Source organism: Ranitomeya variabilis, chromosome 5 (assembly GCF_051348905.1).
Source record: "Ranitomeya variabilis isolate aRanVar5 chromosome 5, aRanVar5.hap1, whole genome shotgun sequence".
Lineage (NCBI taxonomy): Eukaryota > Metazoa > Chordata > Amphibia > Anura > Dendrobatidae > Ranitomeya > Ranitomeya variabilis.
This window is the reverse complement of record NC_135236.1, coordinates 53,192,232-53,214,601: the sequence shown is the minus strand read 5'-3', so window position 1 is coordinate 53,214,601 and position 22,370 is coordinate 53,192,232. Positions and strand designations below refer to the sequence as shown.

Here is a 22,370-nt window from a genome sequence, read left to right as displayed (position 1 = left end):
CTGCGGGCAGTTTCCAGCATCCTCACTGTCTGTCCAGAGTCTCATGTACGTTTACCACTTGCCTGCGGTTTTCAGCATCCCAGTTGACTATCCGTGGTCCCCTGGTCGTCTCCTGCCTGTCTGCGGTTTCCACTATTCTTGCTGTTTGTCAGTGGTCTCCTGGATGTCTCCTGCCTGCGGGCAGTTTCAATCATTCCCACAGTCTGTCATGTACGTTTACCGCTTGCCTGTGGTTTTCGGCATCCCAGTTGACTGTCCGTGGTCCCCTGGTCGTCTCTTGTCGACCTGCGGTTTCCAGTCCCTTAGCTATCTGTGTCTAACGTCTCTGTTGCACTGTCGCCAATGGCACATGCGCCCACATGGACTTTCGGCTTGGAGGATTCAATTCACCTGGTGAGCGTAACACTAGTAGAAGGCAAAGTGCATTCTGCAAAATAGTATGCAAAATGGCTTCAATCAAGCTTTGGCGTCTCCAGTTTGTCTTATAACCCAAGTTATACTTCAAGTTGCTAACTACCTGCCTGTTCTGCCCGATGCCGGCTCAGAGCGCTCCCAGACCTCTCCTGCCAACGATTATGCTTCTTTATGTCAATAGAGCAGCTCTTCCTCTACTGCTTGATGCTGATGTCATGCTGATTGCCAGCTAGCTCCCCGCTGCCTAGCTGCAGGGAGCCAGCTGTCAATCAGCATGACGTTGGCAGTCACACCCCAGAGTCCCTCTAAAGCTGCATGCTGTGGGAAACTGTTTTTCTTTGAGATCCATAAATCCAACAGCAAGATGATCATATCACACAGAGCCAATGATGAATCAATATTCAGGAAAAAAAAAGCATAATATATGAACTAGTTTCAGGATCTGATATTAAAATGATTTTGTGCAGCTTCTCTGGTACAGTTAAAGTGGGTGAAGGGTGCGGAGAACATTGTGATAAATTCTACTTTGGTTATTACTAGGTTTTTGACACACGCTTTTTCCTGTTCAGAACATTATAAACGATCCCCGCAGGCTGCAAATCATAATTAAAACAAAAATCAGCAGGTGAATAAGTGCACTTTATTTGCATGTTAAAATAAGCAGGAGAAGAAAATGTACTGGGTATTGTGTTGTGAAATTATGAGAAGACTCCCGTTAGAGCAGCGCTCGTTTCCGGTGAGTAGGTGGCCCTGCTTTTAGACTTTACCGTGGTACCTGGTGTCCAAACCCTCACTGAGCTTTTGTGGCTACAAAAGAATAAACCGTTCAAGTCGTTATATATAAAGTTTGTCTCGCGTCAACGAAGAACTGAGCATTTATATATAGAAACATGGTATATAACAAAAAAAGAAGAAATCTTTAATAGGTATTTAAAGGGGGCGTCCTTTATGTATACTTTTTTTTATCTAGAAATTCCTTTCAAATATTGAATGGTCACAGGTTTTCCTGATGCTTATCCCAGTGATCAGCTGTAAGGAAACTTGACTGAAAGTATTCAATTTCCCTGCAGCACCCCCAAAGGAGAAATGAAGTATTACACACACAATAAAAAGTCTGGGTTTTTGGTTAGTGTGTCAATTTTTACTCAGAGTTTGGTCTGAGTTTCATCAGTTTTTCATGGATAAAAAAAAAAAATAGATTGAGGTTTCTTAAGCTTCCCCATGAAACGATAGGTGAAAAAATGGGTAGCACAAGGAAGGCATAGGAGTGCTGTTCACTTTTACAGATCCGCAATCTTGCTGTCATGATCCAGTCCGGGGTTTGTTTCTGATTATTCTCTCCCCGGGATGGTCATGCGGGGGTTAATCTTCTCTGCCTCCTTTTGGGATCTGTCTGGCTATTTCAGTCCGCTGTTACCTGCCAGCAGTGTCAGTTATAGTTCCTGTTTCTGGCTGATTTGTCCTCTGCCCGTTTACTTAGGTCCCGTTCCTGTGTTCCCCTGTGACGTCATTCGTTGTAGTACTCGCTCTCCGTGTTGTGACACCTTGGTATTTGACTCGGCTTGTCCTCTGACCTGTTTGACTGTCTTGTGTCTCTGGCTTTCCTGCTCCCAATCGGCTCTGACTTCTTTGGCTTGTTTCTGACCACGTGTATTGCTGTGACCTCTGGTACTTCGTTCCCTCTCTGTTGCTGACCCGGCTTTTTCTGACTACTCTTTCGCCACCTAGTGGCTTCTACCTGTTGCTGTGATTTCACTGCGAGTGTACCTGTTTTCCTTCACCTGCACCCCCTGGTGGAGGTTGTCTGCTACTGCGCTGCAGCAGGCATTACATTTGCATTGGTGAGATTGGTCCGACACTCAGATCAATATCGGACAAGTTTCAGTGCTTTTGTGCAAAACACTCGGTCTGAGGAATAAAATCAGACATGTGAACAATGCCATAGACTCTTTTAGGTATGAGTGATCTTCGTGAAAGAAATAAAACAGATAAATTGAGGGTTTTTGGGGGGGTTGCCTCTTTTTATGATAAAGTCAAATTTGGAGCAATTATCTCAAGTATTGATTTATTGCTTCTTTTTCAATGCTGAGGTGAAACACCTGGAAGAAAAAATAGCACAGTGTGCACTACAGGGGTATATGTGTGTTCACTATTTTCCCATTAAATCAATGAATATTTGGAAGGGTTTTTATGTCGATTTTTGAAAAATATCCACTGCAAAAAATCCACATCAAAACTGTATGTTAACAAATCCTTACTATGTTCACATGGAGGTTTTTTAGAGACGGACAAATCCGAAATGGTTTTCAAAAGAAATCCGCATCAGGAATTAGTGTGGTTTTTAGTGAGGTTTTCAAAAAAGGTCTTTTTTTGGGGGGGGTAGGTCCTCACGATGTCTTTTCAGGGGGATACCGCCTGAATAAGGGCAAAAATAAAACTACCAAGAACAAACATAATGCACAGCAAAGTAAAAGTGACCCTGTACACATTCTCTGTATTTTGACGCTTCTTTTGACGGCTTCAGACTTTGAAAGACGGGAAATAGTTTAACGGACGCCGACGGTGGAGCCACCGCAAACACGAAGAATCGGATAAAACACAGCCACCATTTTATTGGATCATCTCTGCCTTAAAAAACTCGGCGGATATTAAAGTCTTAAAGACGCTTAGAACACATGCTCTTATGTGGTTTTCACACAGTTTTGAAGAGGTTCTTGAAAAACGTTTTCTATACTTTTTTTTACCGTCTTTTAACATAAATCACTAAAAATTCACCTTATCAACAGCTTTGTGGATTTCCCAGTGAAATCAATAGCCTGAATATTCAAAGGGTATCTGAAAAATGTTTTCGATGTGGATTTTGGAGAAGATCTGCTTTAAAATCTTTATTTGAAGAAAAACCCTCAGTGTGACTATACCCTGAGAGCGTATTCACATGTGGCAGATTCGTTGCTGAAATCTGGGAATAAGTTCCACTGATCGCTAACATACGAATGGTCGTGTGTCGGTAACACATCTGCCTGTCATCTATAATGGAAAACGTAAGAGAGGAGGAAAGATAAGAGATCGCCGACACAAAAATGCACACGATTACTGAAATGTGTAAGTGCAAGAGTCCAAACGACTCGCCATGTTGTCGACCAGGGCTCATTATGAGCAATTATCCTGCCATTGTAAAAAAAGGATCCTCAGTCTAGAGGAGGTGACAAAATGGATTCCACTCGATGGCGGGAAACACATGTACTGTAGTATTAACCAGACGTCTCGACCTTGAAAGACAGGAAACAGGGACACATAATACACAAGTTATTTACAGCCAAGTCCTTCTTGTGCGCCCACACAGAATTAGGGCTGTAGGATTTCCAAAGATGACTCCTCTACACACAGTATGAAGCCCCATCAGCTCCTTACACACGGTATGATGACCCCCTCAGAGCCCCTCCTGCATACTGTGTTTTCCCTCCCACGTAGCACCCTGACCCTACATGATGTCCCCCACACACATAATGATACCCAAACAGAACTATGCCCCCTAAAATACACAATGAAATCACCCAAAAACTATGATGCCCCCACTGGACCCTCCACACAGTGTGAAGGCCCGCCCTCCACAGAATTATACCTCACACACACGTTGTCCCACAGTGTCCCGATGACGCCCTCACACATTGTTTTCCCAACAATGCTCCTCACACAGTATGATGCCATACATGATGCCCCCCTACATAATGATGCCTCTACAGTGAACTCCAGACATGATGCCCCCAGTTTCCTCACACAGTATGATGCCCCTTTAGTGTCCTCCATATTTTGACCCTGGAGACCTTACACAGTATGATGCCTACACATGATGCCCCTTCATATAATGATGCCCCCCCACAGTGTGATGGCCACACATAATGCCCCTACTACTGCTGTGGTCTCAGAATACTGATCAGGCTAATGCAAAAATTTATAACAGGACCTCCACCCACCATGGTCCCTTTATGGTGCTTGTGTCTTCTTCTGTGGCAAGGAGATCTCTTAGGCTACGTTCACATTTGCGTTGTGCGCCGCAGCGTCGGCGCCGCAGCGCACAACGCAAACAAAAACGCAGCAAAACGCATGCACAACGCTGCGTTTTGCGCCGCATGCGTCGTTTTTTTCATTGAATTTGGACGCAGCAAAAATGCAACTTGCTGCGTCCTCTGCGCCCCGACGCGGGCGCCGCAGCGACGCATGCGGCGCAAAACGCAAGTGCGCCGCATGTCCATGCGCCCCCATGTTAAATATAGGGGCGCATGACGCATGCGGCGCCGCTGCGGCGCCCGACGCTGCGGCGCTGGCCGCAAATGTGAACGTAGCCTAAGGCCTTGACGCTCATACGGCTCAACAAGGGTGAGGGGCAAGTGAAGTCCCCTCACCAATACTTATATATGCCCTGGTGATTGCCAAGAGTGTCACACAACCAAGAACATAGCAACTTAATAGATTGGCTCCCCATTCTGGGTTGGTCAAGGATTTCATAGGGTGAGGAACCTAATGGGAACACACCCACCCTAGTCCAGTGTCCTTAATTACCCCCTATTCAAACAAGTTATAGAAAACACCTCCAAGACTGTGATCATACACCGTAACGCCAATTTTAAATTAATGAGTATCCCCTAAAAATACGACATGTGCCCCCTTAGGGTAGATAGAGGTATCACAGGTTAAAAGCATAGTGGAGAATTTAACAAATCTGGTGTTTTATACCCCAGTCTTGAAGTGCGTCAAACTTACTAAGATTGTAAAATTCCTCTAAATTAATTTGGGGCATCTCTTGGGCTCTTCATTCTCCATAATATGAACCGCAGTCTCATCTCCTGTAGATTATGGCCACCGTGTGTGGTAGTTTACTGTCTATAGTTAATTTGCTCCACTTTTTTTTTTTTTAGGAAAGTTCTAAGATTGGTGAAAAAGGGGAACAAAAATGTATGATGTCACCAGATGGGGTAATCACCACCATCATCAAATACGAATGATGGCTCCCAAATTACGGCTCTGCAGATAGAGCAGCACTACAATTCTCAGCAATGCAACTCTCGCTTTGGCTGTGTTCAGACAGGTTTTTTTTGAGACGTTCGAAAACTACTAATTTATCAAGCAGAAACTGCTCCAAGAATAATTTTTATGGGAATTTTTGAATATTTGTTTTCTTTTCCTGAAGCAAATTTTTGAAGACATATGGAAGATTTGTTTTTCCCTGAAGTGTTCTTTGCAGTCTTTGGATTCTCTGGTACCTAGATTGGAGAGGATTCAATTTCATGACACTATGAAACCTCAGTGTGAACATAGACATAGAAAGACCCAGCATGTCCATGAGTTCTATTGACTGATAATTGATTTCGATCAGAAAACTGCAATTCTTCACTTCCCCTGTGGGGGAGCTGCAGGGAAATGAAACATGTGCGGAATGCCAAAATGGAACCAGCTGACTTATAATGAAGTGTGTTGGGTCTGTCATTCCATAAAACATGATAAAATCTGCAATGGAGGCTCCTAAAATGTGAACAGAACTTACTTTTTATGAGAATGAAAGGAGGAATATGTGAAGCTTTTCCCCTCAAACTCGCCAAAGAATTTACTCTCGCTCAGTCGTATGTGGTAGATTTCATTGGCAGAACATCGGCTGTAGTTTCTTTGCCACTGGTCAGGTGATGTGGGATTATCTCTAGTGGGGGAGGGATGAAGGGAAAACCATTAATCCCCTGCAGGAGTGATGGCCCCTATAATCAGATAATTAGTGATCAGACCACCAATATAATAATCTGGATATTAAAAATTTCGATCACTTTTCATAAATATGTATTTTTTCTTACCTGCAGTAAAAGCCGCCGTTCTCCTGAATCCGGCATAGTTTTTCTTGTGTTTCTACGCCTCTCTGTTCCTAAGATATAGCCCTCTCTTCCCTGGATGAAAATCTAGTCTTGTTCTCCAAGTGGGTGTGGCACTCAAAAAGACGCCCACTAGGAACCGTTAAGGCCACGCCTACTTAGCTAACTGCGCTAGATCTTTAGGTAGGGAAGAAAGGTCTTTATCTCAGGAACGCAGAGGCACAGAAAAAAAAGAAAAACAACGCCGGATTCAGGAGAACAGAGGCGTTTACACCAGGCAAAAAAAAATTACATATTTGTAGCAAGTGACAGATCTTCACTGGAAACCTGACAGAACAATGCAGGCCTCTGGTGCCTTCAATATCATTATTTGCCCTAATTAATAGTGGCATATGGTATAATGCTCAAACGAAAGCGTCACATTGGGCAAATATTACTTCTATACTGTTTCCTAAACATATTGTTATACTACTATACCCAACAAAGTGCCGCCATACATTGCTGAAACAATACCAACATACAGTTCCCAAATAACATCTCCCACATATTTGGTACTACAATGTTGACTAGGGCATTTGGACATCAATTAGGGGGTACCCTGATAGCGAGTCCCTGTTATCAGCCAATATTGAAAGCCACCGGACCAGTCATCCTTGTACTACAAAGATCGCCATTCACGTGAATGGCCACCACCATCTACTCCACTAAACCTGTCCCGAGAAACTAAAATCAAATTCGTGTTCCTAAGACGTAAGTAAATGATATAATGACCAGAGGTCTATCTTGGTACCTGGAGAGGGCTTGCCATGGGCTCGGGCGCTGGCGGAATGAATCAGTAGTGATCGCCCTTAAAAAAAAACAATTGGATATTATGGATTGAGAAATAAAACTATAGGATGACTGGAATTAGTATTAAATGTAGCCTTAAATATTTTTTTTCAATTAAGAAAATTTGTAGAGTAAGTTATGAGCTTCTGTCTCCTCCTGGATTGATCGTTCGCTGTTAAACTTCTCAAGTCACCGCTAAAATCCGTCTTCAGATTTTCCCATTGTTTGCACAGAAGATGACAATTGGTGCTCGTAAGATTCTATGGAGAGGGGAGGAGCCTAATGTTTGTTTCTGCCTCTAGCTCCTCCCCCTTTCCGCTCCATAGAATGTCAAGTGCACCAAATGTCATTTTTTATCTCAAGAATGGGAAAATGTGTCAGATTTTACCAATAAAGTGAGTAAAAAATCCGTCCAGGAGAGGAAAAAAGCAGATTTTTCTGATAAGGTAAAATTATGAGGTTGTTTATCGTCACTTCTACTGTTGATTTGTAATAAATAGAAGAAGAGGTTTCACTTTAAACCCATTCCCGGCCATATATAGTACTATGCTAAATCCTGTCCTCAAGGAAGTGAGATATGGGGGGAGGTTTCTGCTGAAGCAAGCTTCCTCTCCAGTATTAAACCCCAATTCCTTTCCCATCGTCAAGAAACAATGGACGCTCCGATGAAACAGTAAAAGTTGTTTCATTCACTTACTGCCCCCTAGAGGTGTGTATCAGTAGTGTAATGAGGGTGGAGGTTGCTGGGCAAACACAGTTGAGCGCCAACATGGCATACTTAAATTCTTCTTCGCAGACCACATGATCTAAAAAGAAAAAAAAAAATTAGGAAGCAGAGAAAAGTGAACAATTTACATGCGATAACAAAGTCAGCCATATTTTACCCAGCGATCATCTATAATTTGGGAAGAAATCCAGCAGGAAGTGTTCAGTTATCCTACAGTGCCCCCGGAGGAGAAACTAGGAACTGCATAATTACTGATTAACTTAAGAAAGGCGCCGAGTCCTCCAGAGCGAGCGAGAAAAACACCTGATCCTCCAGATCGGGAGACAATCTCTTTAGTTAACTTTTATACAAAAAATATTGGCAAATTTATGGATGAACAAACCTACTGGCCATTAACAGTACTGCAGATTTTTTCCATTTTTTTTTTGTTTTTTTTTGCATCAGTTAAATTGCTTCATTTTTTTTTAATAAACTTATAATATTCCCTATGAAACCTCATGTTCAGCGCGACAAATAATTATGCAATAGCAATCCTTGTCACCGCTGCTCATAAAATAATGAATGCACGGGGGATATAATAAATGTCTTATCTGATTCATTACCTGCAAATTTGATATGAAACTTATTTTCCGGCTTCAGTATCTGGACATAAAGAGGACAATTAGGAGCGAAGTCTTTTACGGCCCAGGCTCGGAGAATGGTCTGGTGATCCTAGTGAGCGGAAGAGAACATTGCACTCTATTGGTATCTCGCCTCGTGCAGAAATGGAACATCATTTATGGCTACTAATATTATATTATAGCACAAAAATGGGTCCTTCCCATCACGACTCAGGATGGAGCACAGATTTCATCATATTCGTTTTAGGTCTGAAAGTGTTTTTTTACTGTGCTGGTTATCGCCCCTGTTGAGTAATACGCTTTGAATGAAAATGCTCCAAGCTCTAGAATTTCAAGCCTATTTCTACAGATTGCTAGATACACAAAAATGATATACCTTCTACATCAGTGAAACTACTCTAATACCGCTCCTATGTACCAGAATATAACTGCTATATAATACTGCCCCTATGTACAGAATATAACTACTATAATACTGCTCCTATGTACAGAATATAACTACTATAATACTGCCCCTATGTACAGAATATAACTACTATAATACCGCTACTGTGTACAAGAATATAACTACTATAATACTGCTCCTATGTACAAGAATATAACTACTATAAAATTGCCCCTATGTACAGAATATAACTACTATAATACCGCTACTGTGTACAAGAATATAACTACTATAATACTGCTCCTATGTACAAGAATATAACTACTATAAAACTGCCCCTATGTACAGAATATAACTACTATAATACTGCTCCCTATGTACAAGAATATAACTACTATAATACTGCCTCCTATGTACAAGAATATAACTACTATAATACTGCCCCTATGTACAAGAATATAACTACTATAATACTGCTCCCTATGTACAAGAATATAACTACTATAATACTGCCTCCTATATACAAGAATATAACTACTATAATACTGCCCCTATGTACAAGAATATAACTACTATAATACTGCTCCCTATGTACAAGAATATAACTACTATAATACTGCCTCCTATATACAAGAATATAACTACTATAATACTGCCCCTATGTACAAGAATATAACTACTATAATACTGCTCCTATGTACAAGAATATAACTACTATAATACTGCCCCTATATACAAGAATATAACTACTATGATACTACCTATGTACAAGAATATAACTACTATAATACAGCCCCTATGTACAAGAATATAACTACTATAATACTGCTCCCTATGTACAAGAATATAACCACTATAATACAGCCCCTATGTACAAGAATATAACTACTATAATACTGCCTCCTATGTACAAGAATATAACTACTATAATACTGCTACTATGTACAAGAATATAATTACTATAATACTGCTCCTATGTACAAGAATATAACTACTATAATACTGCTCCTATGTACAAGAATATAACTACTATAATACTGCTCCTATGTACAAGAATATAACTACTATAATACTGCCCCTATGTACAAGAATATAACTACTATAATACTGCCCCTATGTACAAGAATATAACTACTATAATACTGCTCCTATGTACAAGAATATAACTACTATAATACTGCTCCTATGTACAAGAATATAACTACTATAATACTGCTCCTATGTACAAGAATATAACTACAATAATACTGTTCCTATGTATAAGAATATAACTACTATAATACTGCCCCTATGTACAAGAATATAACTACTATAATACTGCTCCTATGTACAAGAATATAACTACTATAATACTGCTCCTATGTACAAGAATATAACTACTATAATACTGCTCCTATGTACAAGAATATAACTACAATAATACTGTTCCTATGTATAAGAATATAACTACTATAATACTGCCCCTATGTACAAGAATATAACTACTATAATACTGCCTCCTATGTACAAGAATATAACTACTATAATACTGCTACTATGTACAAGAATATAATTACTATAATACTGCTCCTATGTACAAGAATATAACTACTATAATACTGCTCCTATGTACAAGAATATAACTACTATAATACTGCTCCTATGTACAAGAATATAACTACTATAATACTGCTCCTATGTGCAAGAATATAACTACTATAATACTGCCCCTATGTACAAGAATATAACTACTATAATACTGCCCCCTATGTACAAGAATATAACTACTATAATACTGCTCCTATGTACAAGAATATAACTACTATAATACTGCTCCCTATGTACAAGAATATAACCACTATAATACAGCCCCTATGTACAAGAATATAACTACTATAATACTGCCTCCTATGTACAAGAATATAACTACTATAATACTGCTACTATGTACAAGAATATAATTACTATAATACTGCTCCTATGTACAAGAATATAACTACTATAATACTGCTCCTATGTACAAGAATATAACTACTATAATACTGCTCCTATGTACAAGAATATAACTACTATAATACTGCTACTATGTACAAGAATATAATTACTATAATACTGCTCCCTGTGTACAAGAATATAACTACTATAATACGCCCCTATGTACAAGAATATAACTACTATAATACTGCCCCTATGTACAAGAATATAACTACTATAATACTGCCCCTATGTACAAGAATATAACTGCTATAATACTGCCCCTATGTACAAGAATATAACTACTATAATACTGCCCCTATGTACAAGAATATAACTACTATAACACTGCTCCTATGTATAAGAATATGACTACTATAATACTGCCCCTATGTACAAGAATATAACTACTATAACACTGCCCCTATGTACAAGAATATAACTACTATAATACTTTCCTCTATGTAAAATGATGTACACAACTGTGCACCGATTTAATGTAACTATACTGAAGCTCCTATTTTTAAGATGTTTTTCTTCCTCGTCTCTACATAGAGCACATTATAACTTCCTGGGCTCGTAGCTTCTTCTGCGTCACTGCGATGATTAATAGCCACAAATCTCTATGTTAACAATATAGTAGTATCCGTCCCCTTCCGTCCCCAAACCCTCTCAGACGTACGGCTGCGATGCGGTCGGTCTCAAAGCGATTGCTGAGAATGAAGCAGGCTTCTGCGTCATCAATTCTATAAGAGTGTGAAAGGTAGAGAAAAAAAATGGTGGAGAGGAAAGAGGAAAGAAGGGAGAAGCAAAAATAGGAGAGTGTGTTAGTAATTGGTTCTAGATGTCATAGGTTATGAATACAGAGGATTAGGAAACAGAGCTGGAAACTGGTCTCAATCTCGTGGTGATCAGAAATATTTGCTATTGCACTGATGATAATGGAAACAGGCTTCTTCTCTACATATAGGCTGACATTATACCTGGGCACCTTAGAAACAAGAGATCTTAGAGGTCAGTTTTTCCGCCACAGAGCTCCAAACTCCTTCCTTCTCTTTTTACACTTAAAACAATAAAATCCTGCCTGATTTCAGTCACCCCTAGGGGGCGCTTCGGAGCGTCCTGCATACTGTTCTATTATCATTCGTAACCTGTCAGCAGCATTTACTCCCTATGCTCTGACCATAAAAGATCTAAAGTTATATCCAACAGTGAACTGTAACTTGCATATCTTTACAAGACTATATGCAAATGAAAGCTTAAGTGTCCAGTGGGTGTATCAGTAATGTAGAAGTGCCCTGGTCAATATTCACCAAGACTGGTCTGCTTATTCATGAGTATTTAACCTACAATATGGGGGTAGGTTAGCTCGAGGGTGCAACTTATGATGCAGGGGCTGGGTACCAGGTAACACGCTAACAAGTCATTTTGACTTTTCCAAGTTATTTTAATACAGAGTCAGGCCTATAACCGAAATCATTGGCACCAGGTGAGGCTGTGCCTGTGCTGTGCCATCCATGGGCTACATGAACTCAAGTGTGGGCAAAGCAATTAATCTTGTTCTGCTCTTGAGATGAGCAATTCTGTTAAGCATCTAGCTGAGCTTCGCAGGGCTCCACCACCTTCCCCTGTGGCCACTGCCCTCTGCGGTGCTCCACATCAAGTTTTACAAGTGGCCCGATGTGCTTCCATGATATTATCTGCCTGGGCCTATTAAGTCCGACTCCGACACACACTTGTGTATAGGTATTAAAGACTCCTAGTCCTGTTTGCTGAGCTCCTCCATCATCTACTGGTCTGCCTTGTGAACCTAGATACCTGCTGCCTTCGTTGCTTCAACCTTTCCTCTCTGCACCTGTCCTCCTGTAGTCTCTAGTGTTCCAAATCCTCACTCTACAAGCGCTTTCCTGCCTGCTACAGCATCGCCCAAAGTCCGTGGGCCCACCCGGACATGAGGCTTAGTGGATCCACCTCACTAGCTAATCCTAAAAGATTAAATTTTCACTACCTTAGACCAGCGTCTAATCCGGGCTTCCATTGCAAACGGTCTTTGCTTCTGAAAACCAACCTCAACCTGGCATCTGCAACCTCAACCTTGCAACCTCAACCTGGCATCTGGGGCCTCTTGAGTCTACTAGGACCCATGATGTGATGTTGTGTGCGCTAAAAAACACCCAGGATGCCGTATGCAAAAGTTAATATAAACATAAGGATGAATGGCCTCGGGGAGATCCAAACATCCAACACCGCGGAGACACCATCACGTGTTTCTCAACGCAGTGTTCCACAACACTGCCCCCAACCCTAAAGGGAAATATGCAAATGCATGTAGAAAAGCCGCGGAGACACCATCACGTGTTTCTCAACGCAAGCAATGAATAGCCAGGTCTTTCACCGGGAAGGAACAACCACGGGAAGGGCAGCATCCGATAAAGGAAAACCACCTATGCCAAAACATGGTATCCATCCACAGACAGCTATTTCGGGGTATTTGGCCCTCATCAGTGTGGAGTAGGAAACTGGCTATTAGGAGCAGTGCCTAGTGAAAAGGCTATGAACATAAGGATGAATGACCTCAGGGAGATCAAAACATCCAACACCAGGGAGACACCATCACGTGTTTCTCAACACGTTGAGAAACACGTGATGGTGTCTCCGCGGCTTTTCTACATGCATTTGCATATTTCCCTTTAGGGATGGGGGCAGCGTTCTGGATCACTGCGTTGAGAAACACGTGATGGTGTCTCCGCGGTGTTGGATGTTTGGATCTCTCCGAGGCCATTCATCCTTATGTTTATAGTCCTTTCACTAGGCACTGCTCCTAATAGCCAGTTTCCTACTCCACACTGATGAGGGCCAAATACCCCGAAACAGCTGTCTGTTGATGGATACCATGTTTTGGCATAGGTGGTTTTCCTTTATCGGATGCTGCCCTTCCCGTGGTTGTTCCTTCCCGGTGAAAGACCTGGCTATTCATTGCTTGCGTTGAGAAACACGTGATGGTGTCTCTGCGGCTTTTTTACATGCGTATGCAAAAGTGAAAACCAGCTGCCACGGAGGACCAGACCAGACACAAGGCCAAGGGCAGCGTGAAGTCCGTGGGCCCACCCGGACATGAGACTTAGTGGATCCACCTCACTAGGTGAGCCTAAAAAATTAAATTCACACTACCTTAGTCAAGCATCTAATCCGGGCTTCCATTGCAGATGGTCTTCGCTTCTGAAGACCAACTTTAACCTGGTATCTGCAACCTCAATCTGGCATCTGGGGGCCTCTCGAGTCTATTAGGACCTATAATGTGATGTTGGGTGCTCTAAAAGACATCCAGGATGCCATATGCAGAAGTGAAGCCCAGCTGCCACAGAGGACCAGACCAGACACCAGGCCAAGGGCAACGTGAAATCTAGCTGGTCTGCGCATGCGCCTGTGCTAGATCAACAGACTGACGCATGCACAGACCAAAATTAGTCAGTCTGCTCAAACAAGGGTAGACGTTCTACAAACGTCTTATCACCTAAGATATATACCCTGTGTACACTTTGGCCTTTAAACTAAAGGATCTAAGTTTTGAAAGCTCTTTTCAGGTCACAGGAGGTGGTAAGAAAGGTTTATAGGGTCAATCAGGTTCCCTTTAGGAAAATGTGTAAGTTGTATGCAGCAAGCTCCTATGCTCCTCCTAGTGGTGGCTGAACCGAGACAGAACTCTATCATTTACCTCTGTGAGTATACAAAGGATGTGGGACTCCGTACCGGAAAACTGGGCACCGACTGACACGACGACTAAGAAATGAATCATCACAGAAATGTGCGCTGCGCCTCTACCCTTCCATCCCACTGAGACATCTCCTGCTGAGCTTTATCATTAATCTCCAGCAATAATAATTAGGTAAAAATTGCAGAAAGATAATGAATCCTCACAAGGGGGCGGAAAGTTCCATAACGGATATTTACTATAAGACGTACTTGGCTCTCATGAGATCCTGATCCTTCAGTGCGGAGCCCTGCAGGTAGATAACGCGCTGGGACCACAGGGGGATCTGTAAGACTCTTCTTACTGGCAGATCCATTTCAGTGGGACACAGGAGGACGACATAATGATCCTGCATGATATGAGGGATGCGCACGTTATCCACAATAATGGATGTTTTTTTAATGATCAATCATTATTTGGAAAGTTCTTGAAGTTAAAATTAATGGAATATAAAAGAGTTTTTCCAATACTTTTATCCTAAAAAAATAGCAATATTTTTCAAATACCATATCACCACATCAGTTTGATCACTGGGGATGAAGACCACCCGCACAGTAAAGGAGCAGTAATACCCCTTCAAGTAAAGCAACACTTGTTAATTTATACAACTAGGGCTTCAGATGTCTGTGATAACGTTCCGATGTCAGATCGTAATGAATGGACTGGTCGCACATCTACAGACCCGAAAATGACAGCTTCATATCTTTCTATGAAGTTGTCACCCTCGGGTCAGATGATTGGCGACCAGTCCGTGCATTGCAATCCAACATCGGAGGGATTATCATGGACATCTGAAAGAGCCCAATCTGTGGATCATCCACATTGATCACTAAGTCCGGTGCTGTAGCTCATTCCACTACAAGACTAAAGGTCCCCATAGACATTAGACTAAAGTCGTCCGAACCCGTCAATATCGGTGAAATGTATGTGGGGGCCTCCCAAGAGAAGAAGAATCCATCCAGCTGAATTCTAGTGGCTGATACTTTTGTTTTCTGGGAGAGTCTGGGGTACGCGCAGGAGTCTGGGGGATGCACAGGAGCTAAGGGGATGCGTAGGAGTTGGGGGGATGCGTAAAAGTTGGGGGAATGTGCAGGAGTTGGGGGTAAGCAACAGAACATGGGGGACAGACAGAAGTCATGGGGGATGCACAGAAGTCTGGGTGAAGCTCAGCACTCGGTAGAGGCACAGGAATCAGGGATGCACAGGAGTCAGGGGGGACGTGTAGGAGTTTGGAGGATGCGTAAGAGTTAGGGGGCGCGCAGGAGTTGAGGGGATAGGCAGGAGTCAGGGGAACGCGAAGGAACCTGGAGGACGGGCAGGAGTCAGGAGGGATGCACAGGAGTTGGGAAGATGCACAGAACTCGGGAGATGCACGAGTTGTGGGATGCACAGGAGTCGGGGGATGCACAGGAGTCAGGTGGAAGCACAGGAGTCGGGGGACGCACAGGAGTTGGGTGGAAGCACAGGAGTCAGGTTGAAGCACAGGAGTTGGGGGGACGCACAGGAGTCAGGTGGACGCACAGGAGTCGGGGGAAGCACAGGAGTCGGGGGGAATGAAAAGGAGTCAGGTGGAAGCACAGGAGTCGGGGGGAAGCACAGGAGTCAGGTGGAAGCACAGGAGTCGGGGGGAAGCACAGGAGTCAGGGGACGCACAGGAGTCAGGTGGATGCACAGGAGTCGGGGGGAAGCACAGGAGTTGGGCGGATGCACAGGAGTTGAGGGGAAGCGCAGGAGTGGGGGAAGCATGCAGGAGTCTGGAAGCAGCTCTTTGGTAGAGAACACAGAACCACTCCTGTGTATGGGAGAATTCTGGCAGCTTGACTAACGTTTGTCTGACAGCTTTCTAATGTATATAGGTAACTTAAACTGCACTACCAGGTACACTCACAGTTGTATGTATTGTGCTTTGCCTCTGTAAACAATGAAAAGGCCGAAGTGCGACTTCCCCTTTATTTCGCTGGTGTCCTGGCTGCTTTTTCCTGAAAACAGTGCCACCCCTGTGCACAGGTTATGCTTGGCATTGCAGTTCAGTTCCAGTCACTTCAACTGAACTAAGCTGCAGTACCAGTCACAGCCTATGGATTGGTGTGGTAATGTTTTTTGAAGAAAGCAATTTTAGAGACCTTGGCTTCAATGCTCCTGCATGTACCAAATCCAGTCACAGCAGCCGTTATTGGTACTGAAACTCAGTCCCAGGTCAAGTAAATGGACGTCTGTACCAAGTACAGACCTGACTGTATGTCTGGTGCTGTGTCTATGTAAACAATGAAGGGACCATGGGGACATCTTATTCCACTACCAAATAAAATAGGCTACGCCAAGTTCAGATTATATTGGAGTTTGGGAGGATTTTATTTATATTTGTACTATTGGATTTTGGATCCGGTCTGACGTGTGAATATCTAGTCGCTCTCTCTTGCCCAGGACACAACATTCTCATTCCTCACCTGAAGTCGGGGATGCGCGTAGAATTCATTAAGAAAATCCATGAGAAGATCTATCTTTAGGGAACTGACACAAAGCACCACATGTTTCTCCGTCTGTGCTCGGTATCGGCTGTAGTTGCCTCCAGACTTCTGTCTCTCCATCCAGAGGAACACAAGCTGCTCGAACTAAAGCACAGTGACATGGCCATGTTAGGGACATCAGAGTCAGCCGCCTGATAACAGTATCATGGGGTACAGAACTTCACTTTCCAATATCATTTTACAGCAGAGGGATCCAGTCCGGGTGCTGAGACCCTCACCGATCGCTAAAATGAAGGAGGGAATCCAGGCTTGTAGGCTTTCTATCCAGTCTTGGAGCCGAGCTGTGTGTGGCTTAGGGCTTCTACTCCATCTTTTCAACAATCGTGGGGGACTCTGCACCCGCGTTTCCTCAAATGAAAACTTCTGAAATGTCTCTATGACATGACAAAAGTTTTTGGAAAGTGCAGTTATACTTTACTAGAGCAGGCTACTGTCAAAATGAGAAAGGCACAGGCAGGGCACTACTGAGGAAGCCCACAAAGAGAAGTGTGACAGGAGTTCATTGCAGCTGTAATGGACCAGGTTGAACCCTATCCATTCTGGCAGCTGAATGCAGCTTTGGTTGTTAAGAGTTATTATTTAAGATCAAGGTAATTAACCCCTTCACTCCCCCAGCCTGTTTTCACCTTTAAGACCAGGCCAAATTTTACAATTCCGATCACTGTCACTTTATGTGATAATAACTCTGGAAATCTTCAACGGATCCCAATGCTTCTGAGAATGTTCTCTCATGACATACAGTATTGTACTTCATATGATAGTGGTAAAATGTGTTCGATAAAACTTGTGTTTATTTGTGAAATATAAAAAAAAAAATCTAAATTTTCAAACTATTAATTCCTATGCCCTTAAACCAGAGTTATGTCACACAAAATAGTTAATAAATAACATTTTTAGGGACCACTTCACATTTTGGGTGCCTATATGACAGAAAATACCCAAATCACAGGAATTAATGCGAGGAGGAAACAAAAAAGGAACATTTAATTTTTTTTCACAAAAATGTTACTTTAGCCTCAATTTTTCTATTTTTACAAAGGTAACAGAATAAAATGGACCCCAAAATTTGTTGTGTAAGGTCTCCTGAATATGTTCATACCCTAAATGTGGGGGAAAACTACTGTTTTGGTGCATGGCAGGGCTTGGAAGGGAAGGAGCACCGTTTGACATTTTGAACCCAAAAATGACTGGAATCGAGAGCAGATGCCATGTCGTGTTTGGAGAGCCCCTGATGTGTCTAAACAGTGGAAACCCCCCAACAAGTCATGCCATTTTGGAAACTAGACCCCTCAAATAATTTATCTAGATATGTGGTGAGCACCCTGAACCTCCAGGTGCTTCACAGAAGTTTATAACGTTGAACTGTGAAAATGGAAAAATAATTTTTTCAGTTTCCCTCCGGTAGGAGGAGAAAATGGACCATACAATTTGTTGTGCAATTCCTTCTGAGTACGCCAATAACCCATATGTAGTCAAAAACTACTTTTGAGGCACAGTGCAATGCCTAGAAGGGAAGGAGCGTCATATTTAAGTACCGATTTTGCTGGAATGGTTAGAGCATGCCAGAACTCTCCCCTCCCCATACGTAAACCCATCTTCCAAACCAAAATTCTCAATTAATTGAATTAGAGGTGCAGTGAACAGGTTGACACCACATGTGCCTCACAGAAATTTGTACCATTGGGCGGTAAGGAAAGAATAATTACATTTTTGCCGCTAATATGTTCTTTTAGCCCCAATTTTTTTATTTTTTTATGGGTTAATAGGAAAAAATGGACCTCTGAGTTTGTTGTGCAATTTTTCCTGAGTGCGCCAATACTTTTGAGGCACAGTGCAATGTTCAAGGAAGCAGCGCCAGATTATAGTGCAGATTTTACGGATATGGTTTGCAGGTGCCATGACCTATTGGGAGAGCCCCTGAGGTGCCAGAACAGTGGAACCCCCCATAAGTGACCTCATTTTACAAACTACACCTCTCAATGAATTAATCTAGGGGGTAATGATCATATTGACACATGTGCTACATGTGCTATTTATAGCACCACGTGTGCTATTTATATGGGCAGTGGATGGCATTCTCCAGCACTATGTGTGCTTTTTATATGGGCATTGGTTGGCATTCTCCAGCACTATATGTACTATTGGTGTGGGCAGTGGATGGCATTCTCCAGCACTATGTGTACTATTTATATGGGCACTGGATGGCATTCTCCAGCACTATGTGTGCTATTTATATGGGCAGTGTATGGCATTCTCCAGCACCATGTGTGCTATTTATATAGGCATTGGTTTGCATTCTCCAGCACTATGTGTGCTATTTATATGGGCATTGGTTGGCATTCTCCAGCACTATATGTACTATTGGTGTGGGCAGTGGATGGCATTCTCCAGCACTATGTGTACTATTTATATGGGTAGTGGATGGCATTCTCCAGCACTATATGTGCTATTTATATGGGCATTGGATGGCTTTCTCCAGCACTATGTGTACTATTTATATGGGCACTGGATGACATTCTCCAGCACTATGTGTGCTATTTATATGGGCAGTGGATGGCATTCTCCAGCACCATGTGTACTATTTATATGGGCAGTGGATGGTCTGTGAGAGCCAGAAATCTTACATTTTTTAGGTGACCCAATGCTTATTTTCTCCAATACTTATATTCCATGGGGGGCTGTATTATATTCTATGAGGGAGGATTGCATCATACTCTTTTATGGGGCTACATTATATTCTTTGGGGAGGTGGGCTGTATTATATTCTATGTATTACATTTATTATATTCTATGAGGAGTGATTGCATCATACTCTATGAGGGGGCTGCATTATATTCTATGGGGGGCTGCATTATACTATATGAGGGGGCTGCATTATATTCTATGGAGGGTCTACATTATATTCTATGGGGGGCTGCATTATACTATATGAGGGGGCTGCATTATATTCTCTGGGGGGTTACATTATACTCAGGGGGCTACAATATATTCTGTGGGGTGGCTGCATTATACTCTGGGGTGGCATCATTATACTATATGTGGGCTGCATTATACTGTATCGAGGACTATGGGGAATACATTATACTATATGAAGAACTATGGGGTGCATTATACTATGGGAAGTGGATTGTACTACATGGATGACTATGGCGGTGCATTATACTATATGGAGTACTATGAGGAGCGTATTATACTATATGGAGGAATTGCAGTGTATTTTAATATATGGAGGACTATGAGGAGTGTATTATACTATATGGAGGACTGTGCAGTGTATTTTAATATATTGTGACTATGAGGAGTGTATTATACTATATGGAGGACTAAGGAGTCTATTATACTATATGGAGGACTGAGGAGTGTATTATACTATATGGAGAACTGAGGAGTGTATTATACTATATGGAGGACTGAAGTGCACATTATAATATATGGAGGACTATGGGGTGTATTATACTAAACAAGCAAAATGCTGCCTATTCATCGAGTGATTGGATTGTTTATGTGGGAACAGAAATCCTTGTTCTCAGCAGCACATCGCCGGTGTAAACTGTAGTTGTGCTGCTGATAACATGATTCTGTATGGAGACAGATTGATCTAATTGTGATTGTTCTGTTCCCTTCATTCTTTCTCAGGTGGTGTAAAGAGGCCGGGAAACAAGCGAACGACTTCACTATTGTCGATCATACTCATTTAGCGGCCTGAGATTAGCGCATGTAAATACAGCAGAAATGCTTTGCAGGGAGACCAGGCAAGGATGATGACAGTTGTAGTTAGCACCCGGAGCCTGGGAATAGCGCTAACTCTACTGCTTTTCCCAGCCGCCAAAGCATTTAATTCTGCTATGTGTAATGATTTTTAGGGTTGATGTCAGCTGCGTAATGTCAGCTGCCATCAATCCCTGGTGTAAGTAATGGAGAGGTGTCTATCAGACACCCCCACTACGAGCCCAGACCTGGCGAGACCCAGCGACTCTGAAGAGCGGTGACGGTAGTAATAATACCGCTCTTCACAGTCGCCGAGCTCTGCGCAAGACCCGGAATATCTGAAGAGTGGTGACGTTACTGATGTCACCGCTCTCAGAGTCACCGGGTCTCGTGCTGCACAGCAGAACCAAAAGTGGCTGTAGGCAAAGTTTATGGAGCATCAGAATGAGGTTCCACAATCCCTTCATTATCTACAAGATCCAGTTATGTAGGTAAAGTAGCGGCTTTTCTTGGTACTGCAACTAAAAGCAATAAATAGGACTGAGCTGTGATGCTGGATACAGCTGTAATTATATGTTATATAGTCGTGTTACACTCCCCTCACTTCTTGTAACCTACAAGTGTACAAAGTTATTATACAGTCACCATGTGACAAGTGGGCCTGTGTAACTTCAAATGCCAGGGCTGAATTTTAGTCCCAGTCCGGCCCTGGTTGGAACAATGCACGTAGAGGGGAATCCACGACTCTAACGGATGCAGACTTTTTCCAGCACGGAGCACGAGTTACGTCAACCTTATTGTTGTGGTTTATTAGAGATTTGTTTGCAGTGTTTTATTAGAGATTTGTTTGCTTGTCAGTTTAAGGGCACAAATCTCTTGTGTTCAGCCTCAGGAATCAATGTTTACATTCAGTTAGCAGAGGAAGACGTGCGGGCTGGATTTTATGAATAAATAAGGCCAGACACAAGGTTGGTAATCCGGTAAAGCAATCATTCCCTCACTCTCCTTAGTGTCTCAGGGGCCTCAAGCCATTGTTCTCCCAGGAACTAGTCCAATTATGTGGATGCGGATAGTAGACCCAGTGGAACCGTTACCACAAGGGGGCTACGGTAACTAACAGTCCCAGGTGATGGGCTCAGCATCAGGAAAATCCCTCCACCAATGCACAATTAGCTTTGGGGGGAGAAGTGTTTCTGAAGGCCTGGCTCAATTCCGGGATGAGGCTTGGGGTATTTAGGACGCTGATGAGGAAATAAGGGATAGTTGCGGGCTGGAGCTGGATACACGTGCTACGGTCGTGGTATCCATCGTCTGAAGGAGCATAGATGGTGACTACAAACTATACTGGTGGGAGATACAAATGCTCTGGGCCAACCAAAAGTTGGGAGACAGTGAGTAGTGCCAGCTACAGGGGCAGTGAAACTATTGGCCCAGAGTTGGGATCTTGTGGGCTGGGGAATCTGCACTCCTCCCATCACCTCAAGGGTGCTTTTAATTAGTGCTGGTTCCTACCTGCCCACTTAAAATTGTAGATTTATTATTATTACGCAAGAGAGGCATATTTACGATGATAGGACCCATCAGAGAAGAGTCACCTTGCC

The 22,370-nt window shown here is 42.6% G+C and overlaps 1 protein-coding gene across 4 annotated transcripts in view; it reads right to left on the bottom strand.

Moving 5' to 3' along the window:
- The window catches only part of LOC143774425 (potassium channel subfamily T member 2-like), a 283,326-nt gene that overhangs the window by 70,493 nt on the left and 190,463 nt on the right, over nt 1–22,370 (bottom strand). For 3 of the 4 annotated variants that reach the window (XR_013215530.1, XM_077262007.1, XM_077262008.1), the window contains exons 11-17: nt 16,981–17,145; nt 14,746–14,882; nt 11,465–11,528; nt 8,427–8,535; nt 7,795–7,903; nt 7,060–7,116; nt 5,957–6,106 (exon numbers count right to left, since the gene is read on the bottom strand). Coding sequence is in view for 3 of the 4 variants with exons in the window: in XM_077262007.1 (XP_077118122.1) it covers nt 5,957–6,106; nt 7,060–7,116; nt 7,795–7,903; nt 8,427–8,535; nt 11,465–11,528; nt 14,746–14,882; nt 16,981–17,145 (791 nt within the window). In the remaining variant the exon portion in view is untranslated. The remainder of the gene's footprint in view (nt 1–5,956; nt 6,107–7,059; nt 7,117–7,794; nt 7,904–8,426; nt 8,536–11,464; nt 11,529–14,745; nt 14,883–16,980; nt 17,146–22,370) is intronic. The other variant, XM_077262009.1, reaches the window with a different exon arrangement.